The sequence below is a fragment of the Eschrichtius robustus genome, chromosome 1 (assembly GCF_028021215.1).
Source record: "Eschrichtius robustus isolate mEscRob2 chromosome 1, mEscRob2.pri, whole genome shotgun sequence".
Classification (NCBI taxonomy): domain Eukaryota; kingdom Metazoa; phylum Chordata; class Mammalia; order Artiodactyla; family Eschrichtiidae; genus Eschrichtius; species Eschrichtius robustus.
The window spans coordinates 150,534,563-150,548,427 of NC_090824.1; the positions used below are offsets into that span (position 1 = coordinate 150,534,563).

General features: G+C 39.3%; 1 protein-coding gene across 4 annotated transcripts in view; it reads left to right on the plus strand.

Moving 5' to 3' along the window:
- Positions 1-13,865, plus strand: part of TTC23 (tetratricopeptide repeat domain 23) — a 114,733-nt gene that overhangs the window by 40,497 nt on the left and 60,371 nt on the right. For all 4 annotated transcript variants that reach the window (XM_068556946.1, XM_068556937.1, XM_068556968.1 and 1 more), the window contains 2 exons: positions 2,404-2,554; positions 2,744-2,869. In XM_068556946.1, the coding sequence (XP_068413047.1) occupies positions 2,404-2,554; positions 2,744-2,869 (277 nt within the window). The remainder of the gene's footprint in view (positions 1-2,403; positions 2,555-2,743; positions 2,870-13,865) is intronic.

Genomic DNA, 13,865 nt, shown 5'->3' on the forward strand with positions numbered 1-13,865 from the left:
GCTTTGAAGGCATTGTAGAAATGGCCCAGGGTGTGGAGTTGGGGCCTAAAATAGTATCCATTCACATATGTATTGATGGAAAGTCTCTTGCCTATAAGTGACACCCCACCCACAATAAAAATAAAGGGCTAAATCAAGCTGGCAATAAACAAAAGGTAATTCATTGGCCCATACACTTAAAAATCCAGGGGTAAAACTTACTGTAGACTTAGCCAGATCCACGTTTTGAAACATTGTGATCAGATTTCCATTCCTCCCTTTTCGCACCACTTGACTCTGTTTTTCTCTGTATTGGCTCCATTCTTAGCCAAACTTTGCCCACATGGTGGCAGCAAGGTTGCCAGCAGCTTTAGGTTTCCCTCCTCAGCATTCCCAGGAAAACAAGAGTGTCTTTCCTCCAAAATCTCAGGGTTTGGGTATTCTTATTGGGCTGATGTGGGTCGTATGCCAAAGACAAGAAAGAGTCTGATTGGCTAGACCTGCCTTTTGGCTCCACTGGATCCTTGGGGAGAGGCTGGCCTTGGCTAAATCACAAGGACTGAGTGTGCAGGGGCTGGGCATCCTCAAAAGAAAACAGGGGAAGGGAGAATGGATGCAGAGAAGGCAAAAACATGGACTGGCAACCTAGGACAAGAGGTACAAGAGTACATTGCTGTACTCTGTTTCTTCAATTGAAAAGCGATGATAATGATGATGATATGATGGCACTGACTTCCCAGGATTGGCCCAGTGAATAAATAAACAAACAGAAGTGAAAAACACCACAATGCTAAGCACACAATTGCCACCCAATAAATTTAGCCGAATCTGATTATAGATTGCTCCTACCTGTTAGATCAAAGACTATTAGAGCCAGAGGGGACCTTGGAGATCATCTAGTTCAGACCATACCCCTATACCCCCTATTTTCTAGATTCAGAGGAAACAACTAGTTTGAGTTGAAACAGCTTGCCCCAGGTCACACTGTTAATAGATAGCTGATCTGAGACTCAGATCTAGGATTTTGGTTGCCAGTACCAGTGTCCTAGCATCGGGGATTTTTTTTTTAACAATGTTTTTCTTCCACAGTCTGCTACCTTTCTGCATTATAGTCTTTTTTTCTCAATTTAAAGTAAAAGCAGTATCTACTATTTATTAAGGTCTTATTGAGTGCCAGGCACCATGCTATTTTCCATGTATAATTTCCTTCAATCTTCACTACAGTGCTATGAGGTGGGTAATGTTATTATTCCTGTCTACAGTCGAGGAAGCTGGGGCCAACATTTCAGGTAAGTGTTGGAGCAGGGAATTCACTCTGGGCAGTCTGATTTCAGAGCTAGTGTTCTTGAACCTCAACCCATGCTGCCTCTTGTAGATTGAGTTCAAGTTTCTTGAGGAAATGGACCAAAATTCATCATGTCTTTTATAATGTTGCATACATTGTTGGCACTAATAGATTTCTGGTAGGTTGATTGTGTACTTTTAAAAAAAATAAGACAAAATTCTGTAAGTGTTCCTATAGGAAGAGCATACCCTGGATTTTCTCCCTCAGAAAATATATTCTGTTTTATAGACATAGGAACAGAATGAATTTCATAATTTGACAGCTCTTTTTAGAGATTTGAGATACAATTCCATGTAATGAAGAATGTAAGACCAGGAGTATTAGGATGTGGCTGGAAGGGTGTGTCATTGTGGGGAAGAAGATGGGGATGTGGGAAAATGAAAAAACCTGAAACCTAAATAGTGATCCTCAGTGTCGCCTTTACCACAAATGAATACGCCAATGGAAGAATGCTGGAACCCACCGGGAATTAGTTCTTGGTAATAACTTTCTTTAAACTTCATTTGATTCATATCAGTCTATTACCACATAGAAATAAGAGATTGTAGCACATCAGCCCCTTACCTCATTGGAATTGTTTGTCAGTTTTTATAGATATTGTCATATTTGTATTATGTTAAAATAACTCTCTAAAGTTATGATTATGGATGGATGAGCAGAAGATTCAGAATTTTTAGTATTTCATTAAGATTGCTGTCACAAAGCCAGGATTAAAATTCATGAATATTTTATTTCCTGCCCAGAATGCTGTAGTCTTTGTATTCCCTTTGTTTTTTTATAATTATTCATAACACTTTACGTCTGATATTGGTGAAGTTTCAAAGCTGTTCAATTCCTGCTCATTCTGTTTATTTCTAAAAAGACCATTTTGGGAAAAATTTTTTATCTTGAGTCCTAGGTGTGAAACACTTCTTTGTTTCTTATAGTCATGATGGTATTTCATGCTGTCCCGATATATCTCCATGTGCCACTTGATGATATATGAAGGAGACCTCATTAGATTCCCTGGCCAGAGATAACTATATTCCTATCCAGCTGAAATGAAAGAGAAACTGAGACTTCTTTTTCTTTGTCCACAGGACTGTCACTGCAAGCAAAACAACATGCGGAAAAAGCCAAAGAAATCCTCACCAACGCCATTGTGCGTCCCTACAATGACAATACAGATGTTTTCAAGTGTTCGGTTGAGTTATTCCATACCATGGGGAGAGCCTTACTCTCCCTTCAAAAGTATCCTTTTGCCTCTAATCTTTACAAATAGAAATACTGTTCATAATGCTTATATTTAATTTTTAAGGCCAAATCAAAAGCTGACACGTGACTCAGGAAGGGTGATGGGAAGTATGAGAGCCAAGGATGTCCAGGAACTAGGGCCCCAGAATGTAGCACCAAGTGTAAAGTTTCCTGAACACAACTCAGGTTTAAGGAAGCTTCAGAGAATTTGACAAAAGCAGAGAGACTTTCAAAGGAGCTGCTGCAATGTGGAAGGATTATAAAGGAAGAATGGATAGAAATTCAAACGCAGATCAAATTGTCATTTGCACAGTAAGTTTTCAGTTTAGGACATTTTGTATACGTGATTCCTGGAGGTTCTTTGCCAGAAGACTCTGTCTTCAGGCAGGAGGAGCTTCTGCATGGTGCTGTGTCGGTGGCTTCTCCATGGCCATTGTCCAGAAGTAAAAGAGGAGGACGACAGTCACGTCAGAGCAGCCACAACCAAGGCATGTACGTCAGTGGCACTCTTCACTAAATGTGTAGTGCTCTCATACCCACCCCTGGGTCCTAGAGTCCTGATGTCATTCTCTTGACTTTCTATTTCTTGCCTGCTCTCCCTGCCCCTCTCCTCCTGCCCTTGTTTCCTTCCCTCCCCTCCCCACACCTACATCTTCCTTTTTTCCCCTACTGTTCTAGTCTAAAATATTTCAATACATTGATTTTACGATTAAGGCCTCAAAGGAGAAAGATCTTAGAGGTATCTGAAAGATCTTAGAGGTATCTGAATATCTCATGAGAATGAGAAGATTGTTCCTTTTTCTCCCTACCCCCAACCCACACTCACCAAATAAACCCAGGTGGAACAGATATAATGGTTGGAGCCTGAGGGAGAAGGGGCTTTGGGTAGTCAGCACATTTATCCCTCTCCAAAGGCCAACCCCAAGCCAATTCCCCAGAGCAGTGGGGTGACAGAGGATGTACCCATTCTTTGGAAGGATGTGTTTGTGGGAGGAAGAGGGCAGAGAAAGGTCTATTCTAGAAGAGGCAGAGAATCCCCAGCAGACCTATGCGGCGGCCTTTAACCAAGCCTGGAAGAATTCAGCGTAAATTAATAATCAGACTGCACATATAGGTTGATTCCCAAGAGAACTCAGGGACCCAATGGACTCATTTTAAGAAGGAAAGGGCCTTGAAGGAGCACACCTAATGCTTCCATATGAATGGAAGCTGGGAAGGACTAACTTTGACTCATGCTTTTAAAGATATTTTTGTGATCATAAGTCCACTCTTGTTAATTTGTTTGTTTGGGAGTGTTTTTGGATATGAAGTGCAGAGAATTCATCAGTCCATGAAAACCTTTGGTACACATTTTTTTTTTTAACATTTTTAAAAATTAATTAATCTATTTATTTTTGGCTGAGTTGGGTCTTCATTGTTGCGTGCGGGCTTTCTCTAGTTGTGGCAAGGGTGGGGGACTGGTCTTCTTTGCGGTGCACGGGCTTCTCATTGAGGTGGCTTCTCTTGTTGCGGAGCATGGGCTCGAGGCACGTGGGCTTCAGTAGTTGTGGCACGAGGGCTCAGTAGTTGTGGCGTGCAGGCTCTAGAGCGCAGGCTCAGTAGTTGTGGCACACGGGCTTACTTGATCCGCGGCATGTGGGATCTTCCCGAACTGGGCTCGAACCCATGTCTCCTGCATTGGCAGGAGGATTCTTAACCACTGAGCCACCAGGGAAGTCCCTGATATGCTTTTTTAAATTGATTTTTTCCTTCCATCTCTGATCCTTACTCTCATTCTGTCACATACAGATCATAGATAACCTTTTTAAACAATGATTTATGTCTTTAAATATGTATCTCTGAATAATAAATAGCATTGTTTTCTGTATTTATACGTTTTAGGTTTGTATAAATTTGCAGTATGTGTCTCACTCTGTTTCTCACTTTTGTCCACTCAGCACTGTTTTTAGTTGTTGCTGCTGGCTACTTTGTTGTGCTCCATAGAACGCATCTGCCATCCTGTGCTTGTCTGTTCTCCTAGCAGTGGGCATTCAGCTCATCCCCAGCTCCCAGCTGCCACAATGGTGCTGCCATGAACATCCTTGTGCAACTCCACTTAGGAGGCTCAGAGAGACTTTTCTGAGTTTATACTCTAAGGGTAGGATTGCATGGTCGCAGGGTACACTCATACTTCAAGTTCACCACATACTGGCCAATTGCTACACCCATCTGCATTCCCACTTGTGGGGTACATGGGTTCCTGTTTTCTCACATCCCCAACAATGTTTGGCATTGTTGGTCTTTCTAACCTTTGCCACCTTGATGCATATATGTGCTATTTAATTACTTTTCAATTCTACTTACGTTTCTCTTATTAGTGATTTTGAGTACCTCTTCATATACTGCTTAGCCATTGGATTCCCCTTCTGTGAATAGCCTGTTAGCATTCTTTCTCATTTTTCTTTTGGGGTTTCCTGTGCTTTTCTTATTGATAATTGAGATTTTCTTATATATTATAAATTAGCGATACTACAAATATTTTCTTATATCTATCGCTCATTTATTAATTTTGTCTGTGGTGTTCTTCATGGCATGGAACTTAATTTTTCTAGAGTCAAATCCATTAATTTTTAACCTTATGATTTATGCTTTGAGAGTTTATTTAGAAAGCCTTTCTCACCCAAATATCAAAGATATTCTCCAAAATGTCCATGTGAGTCTTGCTTTAACCTATCCCACATGTTTTAATATATAACACTATCACTCACATAACTTAGTTTATAAATTACTCTTTAATCCAGATATTATTCAAATGATATGTGTTCTAGTTTGCATATATATGGGGTTTTTCAAGATATTCTGATGTTACTGATTTCTAATTTTACTGCGTTGTGGGCAGAAACATATTTGTATAGTATCAACTCTTTGAAATTTACTGAAGCTTCCTTTGTGACCTAGTCCATAGTCAATTTTTGTGAATGTTCCAAGTATGCTACAAAAGGAAATTGTATTCTTTACCTGTTGTGTTTAAGGTTCTAATAAATCTGTATTAGGGTAACTTTATTAATTCTGTTACTCAGATTTATATATATATTTATCTTTTGGCAATTTGATACGTTAGTTTTTAAGGTAAGTGTGCTTAAATTTCGAACTATAAATATTGATCCATCTGTAGCTTCCCATGGTTCTGCCAGTCATTTTTTTATATATTCTGATATCTTCTGTTGGGTGGGAGGAGAGTTAAACAGCCTGTCTTCTTAATCTGTTATTTTATTTGTGAGTATATATTGTTCTTCTTTGTCCCCTATGTCTGTATCTATTTTGCCTGATATTAAAATTGATACTTTAGGGCTTCCCTGGTGGCGCAGTGGTTGAGAGTCTGCCTGCCAATGCAGAGGATACGGGTTCGAGCCCTGGTCTGGGAAGATCCCACATGCCGCGGAGCAGCTGGGCCCGTGAGCCACAATTGCTGAGCCTGCGCGTCTGGAGCCTGTGCTCCGCAACAAGAGAGGCCACGATGGTGAGAGGCCCGCGCACTGTGGTGAGGAGTGGCCCCCGCTGGCCGCAACTAGAGAAAGCCCTCACACAGAAACGAAGACCCAACACAGCCATAAAAATAAATAAATAAATAAACCCAAAGTTTAAAAAAAAAAAAAAAATTGATACTTTAGCTCTCTTGGTAACAATTTTCCTATAATACCTTTTTCCATCTCTTAATTTTCAATCTTCATATTTTTTTGTTTTAATTACTGATATATTTGAGTTTTTAAATTTCCTTTTGTCCTACCAGTTTTATGTTCCTTGCTTTCTCCTTTCTTGCCTTCCTTTAGTTTAGTCAAATATTTTTGTCATCCCTTTCCCTGTCTATTAACTGGTAAGTTATACATTATTTTATTTTTCTTCTAGTGATTACCATAGAATTTGTCGCTTGTATCCCTGACTTATTACACTCTAATGCAATTAGTCAATTAACCACTTTCTGGACAATGTAAGGGACTTTGAGTATGTTAATTCTCTCTTCCCTTCTGCTTGATGCTATATTGTTCTGTACTTAAATCACCATATGTTTCATACCACAGACAAGAAGAAAGAGGAAGAAGATATTTGTAATACATATAATTGACAAAGGGCTCATATCTAGCATCTGTAAAGAACTCCTATATATCAATAAAACAAAGACAAACAACTGAATAGAAAAGTGGACAAGAGACTTTTTTTTTTTTGGGCCGGGCCATGTGGCTAGCGGGATCTTAGTTCCCCAGCTATGGATTGAATCATGGCAGTGAAAGTGCCAAGTCCTAACCACTGGACTGCCAGGGAACTCCCTGGCAAGAGACTTTTCACAAAAAAGGATACCCACATAACTGAAAAGCATATTAAATGACACTCCTCTCATCAGTCACCAGGGAAATGAAAATTAAAGTCATAGGATACTACTACATTTCCACTAATATTGCTAAAAGTTTTTAAAAGCCTAATAACATCAAGTTGGCAAGTATATAGTGCTCTCATATGTTTTCTCATATGTGGTTGTTTAGAATATATTTGGAATAACTACTTTAGAAAACTGTTTGGCATTATTACTAAGTTTAAATGTTTGAATACCCTGTGACCCAGCAGTATCACTCCCAAATATACACCCAACAGAAATGCATACATATGTTCACCAAAATACACAGCCAAGAATGTCCAAAGCTACGTGTTATTTGTAATAGCCAAGGATTGGAAACAATCCAAATGTTCATCAGCAGTAGAGTAGATAAAATTGTGATCTGTTCATACAAAGAAAATGATGAAACAACTCCTATGCTTAACATGGTGGATGACTTCCACAAACATAATGTTTGTGAAAGAAGCCAGACTAAAAAGAATTCATACTGTATGATTCCGTTTATGAAACAGAGGAGGAAGAGAATAGTGACTGGGAGGGCCTACCAGTCCAGAATTTCTTCCTGCCCAGAAGTAGGTATTCTTGTTATATTGTAAAACAGAAAATATAAAGATATGAGGTCCAAGATATGATATTTGTTGCATATGTTGAGACCTGACTAATGTTATTAGTACTTAATGTTGAGCACTTGCTACAAAATTGAGTAAATTATCCTCTGCCAAAATCCACCACCTCCTGAGTGCTTTCCAAATTAGCAGTACCAAACCTTGTCAGCAGATGGCGGGCCTTGTACGCATATGTGCTGAATACCCAACAAGAATTTAAGTTAATGTTCCAAGCTGTCCTACAGTTACTTTTGTGTTTAAGGGAGTTGTTTTAAACTTCACTGCTTCTTTTTGACCTGATTCTTCACTGTAACATATTCACTGGAACATGCATGTTTAAACTGCATGGTTTTCATGCAATCACTTTGTTTTCTCAGTGAAGTGTGAATATTTTGTCCAAACCGATCTGCTTTAGGAAGTAACAAGGCTTTGGTTTTGTACATTTCTACAATTATGCTCACAACCACAAGGACTTTTTCTTTTGCCCGGTCTTGGAAGTGGAAGACCAGGATAATTTCTTAGGCAGTTCTCGCGGGATTTGTGTTTCTCTTAAAAGGATATCTTTCAGTGCATCCTCTTCCTCCTCCTGCATCGCCTTTTATGGTGCCCATCAGACTAGGCCAGTTCTTTTCTCCTTGGGCTGACAGATAAGGGCTGCAGGGTGACTCACGCTCCGTGCCTTCCATCCCTAACTGTGGCCTGAAGCTTCATTCCTTCTACCTGCCCTTCTCTGTTCCAGCACTACTTCATTCAGTAATTATTTATTAACTTTGGAGAGTGAATCCAAATCTTGTGTTCCTATGTGTGCAGTTGTTTTTTCGAATGGGGCCAAGGTAGTCATTAGTGAAAGCAAGCAAATTTTTTCCAGTGTTAAGGATTATTTTCTATCCTGGTTACTGGTAGATAGATTCCCCAGAGACAGATAGTGTCTTTATAAAGGCAGGAGTACATCATTGCACACACACACACACACACACACACACACACACATACACACATACCTTTTAAAATAATCTTTCTATGTGGCATGATGGTTATGGCCTATTGAGACTGCTGCTCTGGAACATGTGACCTGTCCCCAGCTTTCTCTGTGACTGCTTGATTTGTCATCTTTGGAGTCCTCCACAGCTTACCCAGAGAGCACTTTGCCTGGCCTTGCTTGCTGTGCTGAACTAGCTCTCAGGTGTGCCTGTGATAAGTAAATGCTCCTCAGAGCATCAACAGGACACCTTCCAGGTATCTCTAAGGTATGTGACATGATATATTTGACAACATGGCCTTAGAGTCAGGTCGCCCTGGGTTGGTGTCAGCATCCATTCAACCTTCCCAACTGAAGGACCCTGGGCAAGTCCTTCCTTCTCCTCTCCTGTTGAGGTGGGAAAGATCAGCCCCCAGAGGGTTGCTGTGGTGATGAAATGAACCCTACATTAAAACATCTGGGTATGTGGTAGGTCTAAGAAAGTAGCTATTATTATTGCTACTGTCTAATTGAGCATTTTCCTTTCTGCCATTTCATCCTGGAAATGATTTGATTTTAAAGCATGTAGTACCGCCATCACAGAATAAGATACTGCACTTCAAGACTGCCCCTGTCTTGCTATATTCTTTCCTATACTTTTTTTTCCTACGACTTGAGAAGGCTGTTTTGTTTCGTTTTGTTTTTTTTGTCTTTGCTCTTACGAACCACCTAAGCTAAAAATCAGATATGTATATATCTGTATGTAGATATGTGTATATACATATACACATGTATATGTTTTAAGCTCGAGTTTGTTTCTTTGTCTTGCTTTCTCTAGATTCATTATAGTCACAAGATTTGGAAAATGATTCTAACACAAGTTTTCCAGAGAGGAATGAACATGGGAGAGGTTTCTCCCTTAGCCAGTACTTCCTGGGAGGGGGTAGAAGATAATGGAGAAAATAGTGGCAAGGGGGACAGTGTCTATATCTACCTGCCATCACCTCATTAGGATGGTGGAATTCTACTTAGTTCCACATATTTCCCAGAATACATTCCCAAGGCTTTTATTGTCAATTTTTGATACTTCGGTAAATAGCCTTTGCTTTTACCATCATCTTCCCTTAATTGGTCCAGTCAATAACCTCCAAATATAGCTTTTGCTTTCTCTACTCAGCTTTAAATTTTTAGTTCATGCCATCACCTAGAGATGTGTTTCTTTTTTTTTTTTTGGCTGCGTTGGGTTTTCGTTGCTGCTTTTGGGCTTTCTCTAGTTGCAGCGAGCAGGGGCTACTCTTTGTTGCGGTGCGCGGGCCTCTCACTGTGGTGGCTTCTCTTGTTGAGGAGCACAGCCTCTAAGCACGTGGGCTTCAGTAGTTGTGGCACATGGGCTTAGTTGCTCCACGGCGGCATGTGGGATCTTCCTGGACCAGGGCTCGAACCCATGTCCCCTGCATTGGCAGGCAGATTCTTAACCACTGCCCCACCAGGGAAGTCCCAATGTTTCTTTAAAGAGTCACTTTCTCTGCACTTATCTTTTGGGCATAAAGGCTCTGACAAATGCTCATGTGCTCAAAACCCTCCTTCTCCCTTTCCTACTTCCAGGAAACACCCCACTGCTCTCCAGAGGAGATATTTCTCCTGTCAGCTCCTCCCATTCAATGCTATGTGCCTAGAATGTTTTATGCTTATTTAACAAAGAAGGAAATAATTTGATTTTTCCTGGCACTCTTCATCATCCTGTATTCCCACGATTGAAGAGACGCTCTTACTTTATACAAAATCTGGTTTTTTAAATCATTTTTTTTAATGTGGGGAAGCAGAAAAACACATGGCACAGATTACTTTCATATACTTTACCTACTTTCTATTATTTGAATCCTCTAAAGCTTTACTATTTTTATTTTTGTTGAAGTATAGCTGATTTACGATATTATATTAGTTTCAGGTGTACTGAAACTAATTTCATAGTGATTCAATATTTTTATAGATTGTACTTCATTTTAAGTTATCACAAAATAATGGCTAAATTTCCCTGTGCTGTACAATATATCCTTGTTGCTTATCTACTTCATACTTAGTAGTTTGTACCTCTTAATCCCCTACTCCTATCTTGCCTCTCCCCCCATCCCTCTCCCCACTGGTAACCACTAGTTTGTTCTTTATGTCTGTGAGTCTGTTTCTGTTTTGTTATATTCATTCGATTCTTTTACTTTTAGATTCCACTTATAAGTGACAGCATAGAGAGTATTTGTCTTTTGTCTTGCTCTGTCTGACTTATTTCACTAAGCATAATAATCTCTAGGTCCATTCATGTTGTTGCAAATGGCAGAATTTCATTCTTTTTATGGCCAAGTACTATTCCATTGTATGTGTGCGCGCGCGCGTATATATTGGGTTGGCTAAAAAGTTCGTTCGTGTTTTTTCGTAAGCTGTTATAGAAAAACCCAAACTTTTTGGCCAACCCAATATATATGTATCACATCTTCTTTATCCATTCATCTGTTGATGGGCACTTAGGTTGCTTCTATATCTTGGCTATTGTAAATAATGCTGCTATGAACATTGGGGCGCGTGTATCTTTTCAAATTAGTGTTTTCACTTTCTTCGAATAGCTTTACTATTTTAGAGCACTGCATTTTGGTCTTTCCCTTTTCTAATACTCTATCTGTATAATATACATTTCCCTTAAACAACTGCACTTAATAATAATGATTTTAAACAACCACACTAGCTAGCAATTCTTGATCACCTTCTGGTCTGGCTCTTGCTAAGTCCTTTGCAGACCTCATCTCACCATTTAATCTGCAGTCCTCCCTGTGATGTGGGTACCCTTCATGTTCCCATTTTCAAATGAAGAAAACCAAAGCTGAGAGAAGTGAGGTCATATCCCAGGGTCACAAAGCTGGGAAGTAGCAGAGCAGAGCCAGGTCTGCATCCAACTCTGGTGTCCACACTCCTCACCACAGCACAGATCCCATTCGCTAGCACAGAATGGAAACCTGACAATGCCCTCTACAGAGCACAGCTTTTACCTATGTGTGCCAGATGGTAAAGAGAGACCCAGATGTAAACCTTTTCTCCTTTTGACTCTAGAAAATCCTAATTTTCCTCTTCCAAGATTGATTTTTCATCAGATTTCCATCATCAGCAATGGTCCCACAAGGCTTCTGCTGTTCACTGGTACTCAATATTCTTGCCAAATTCCTGAGCTTTTAAAAGGAAACCCTCTATTGCCTTAGTAATACCAGAGGAGATTGCACTTGTTTGTTGCAGGTTAAAACAAGTCTCCATCCCTGTGGGATCTTCTGAAACTCATCTGAAATGAGATAGTGTCTTGTCATGTGCTCTGTAGAATTACTGCAGATGTATTTTCATTCAATGAAATATGCTGTGGTTTAAGTTGTGGACCTGCCAAATTAACATACTGCCACATTGTGTTGTTCAGAATTCTCTGTCTTTTCATCTGTCCAGTGTGTTTCCTAAAGCTACCCAAACACATTATGGGCCCACCAGATAATAAATCCTCAAAGCATCCCTGGCAGGTAGATAGGAAAGGAAAGGAGAAAATGTTGCCCTCCCACACATTACTTATGAGCAAATAGAGACAGACAAGATTGCCTGAAATTGACTGATGGCTTTACATGAGTTGGAAATGGAGGTAAGACTATAATTTAGTTATTTCCTGATGTAGTACTCCCCCAGTTCCTTTTTTATTAAACATATTGTGAAGCTAAAGTAATTTTATTTTCTATTTTGTCTTTTCTTTTATGTGAACAGTGTACCCTCAATGAGCTCCAGAAGGCTCATTGTAGATTGCATTAGCTTGATAGCCTTCATTTCTGGCTGGTAGTGCCAGGACCCTGGAATAGCATGCAACGGCAACTTCAAAGGGTGAGAGTAGAAAGTGCCACATTCTCTGCACACGCTAAACAACAGAATGTTGTATTTGTTCATCTTTTTAACCAAATATCTCAGGCATATAAAACTAAAGATATTGTTACGCGAATACTCAAGTACACACTACCAAGCTTCAAAATAGAACATTTCAGATAAGTGGAAGCCTGTTATGCGTTCTTCTCAAACTCTTTTCTTCTCCCCATGTTACAGGCAATTGTGATGTTGAATTTAGTGTTTTTCATTCCTCTGAATCTATACGTGTATAGCCATAAAAAATATACAGCATTATTTTTCATTTTTTTACTTCATATGTATGTTTCCTTCTGTAGCTTGCTTTTTTCCCCCCATTACTTTTCTATTTTTGAGATGTATCCACGTCAATTTATACACATAGAGCTAGTCTCTTCATTTTAAACCTCCATATTATGTTTAATCCGTCTAACTTTCCTCTAATTTAATTATACATTCTGAGGGTGAACACATAAATTGCTTCCAATTTTTCACTATTATAAACACTATTTCCGTGATTGTTTTTGTACATGTCTCTATGGGCATATGTGCAAGATTATCTCTGAGGTATATGCCCAGGAGTGGAATTGCTTAATTGACAAGTATCCACATCATCAGCTTTACTGGGTTTGCTTTCCACCAGTTTATACTCTCACCAGCAGTAATTCCCATTACTCCATGTCCTCTTCAATACTTGATATTGTCAGACTTTTTATCTTTGCCAATCATATAGTTTCTTTAATTGCAGTTCCCTGATAGTGAGGTTTGACATCTTTTCATACATCTGCTGGACATTTGGAATTTCTGTTCTGTGAAATGTCCGTTCATTTCTTTTACTCATTTTTTAACTGGGCTATTTGCATTTTTCTTATTAACTTGTAGACATTCTTCATATTTCTGATGACAAGTTATTTGCTGGTTACATATATTGTGTATGTATTCCCAATGTGTAATTTGTCTTCTCACTTTCTTTATGATGAATTTTGAAGCACAGGAGTTTTTATTTTTAATGTGACCAAATTTACCTGCTTCTTTCATTCTGATTTGTACTTTTGTATCTTATTTAAGAAGTCCTTCCCTACCCCAAAGTCATGGAGTTACTTTTCCTTATGTTTTCCCTCAAACGTATCAAAGTTTTGCTTTTTACATTTAGGCCTCTAAAAGTCACTTGGAACTTTTGTGTACATAGTGTGAGGGATCTAATTTTTTCCCTTTGGATAACTTAAGTGAGGAGGTAAATAGTTTTACCGACAGGTGAAAGAAGGACTCAGAGTCTGAAGAATTCTATAGGGTTTGAAATGTGAGACCAATGATAGGCTGACAAAAATCTTTTAAACTTAGAGAGTTCAGAAATGGCAACAGGTCACCTTCACGTGTGACTGCATCCCTTCAGGGCTGGGTATCCTGCTAACAGCTTGTTGGATGTCATTGGATTCATGCGGTCTGTGCCCTCATGTAGACATTCTT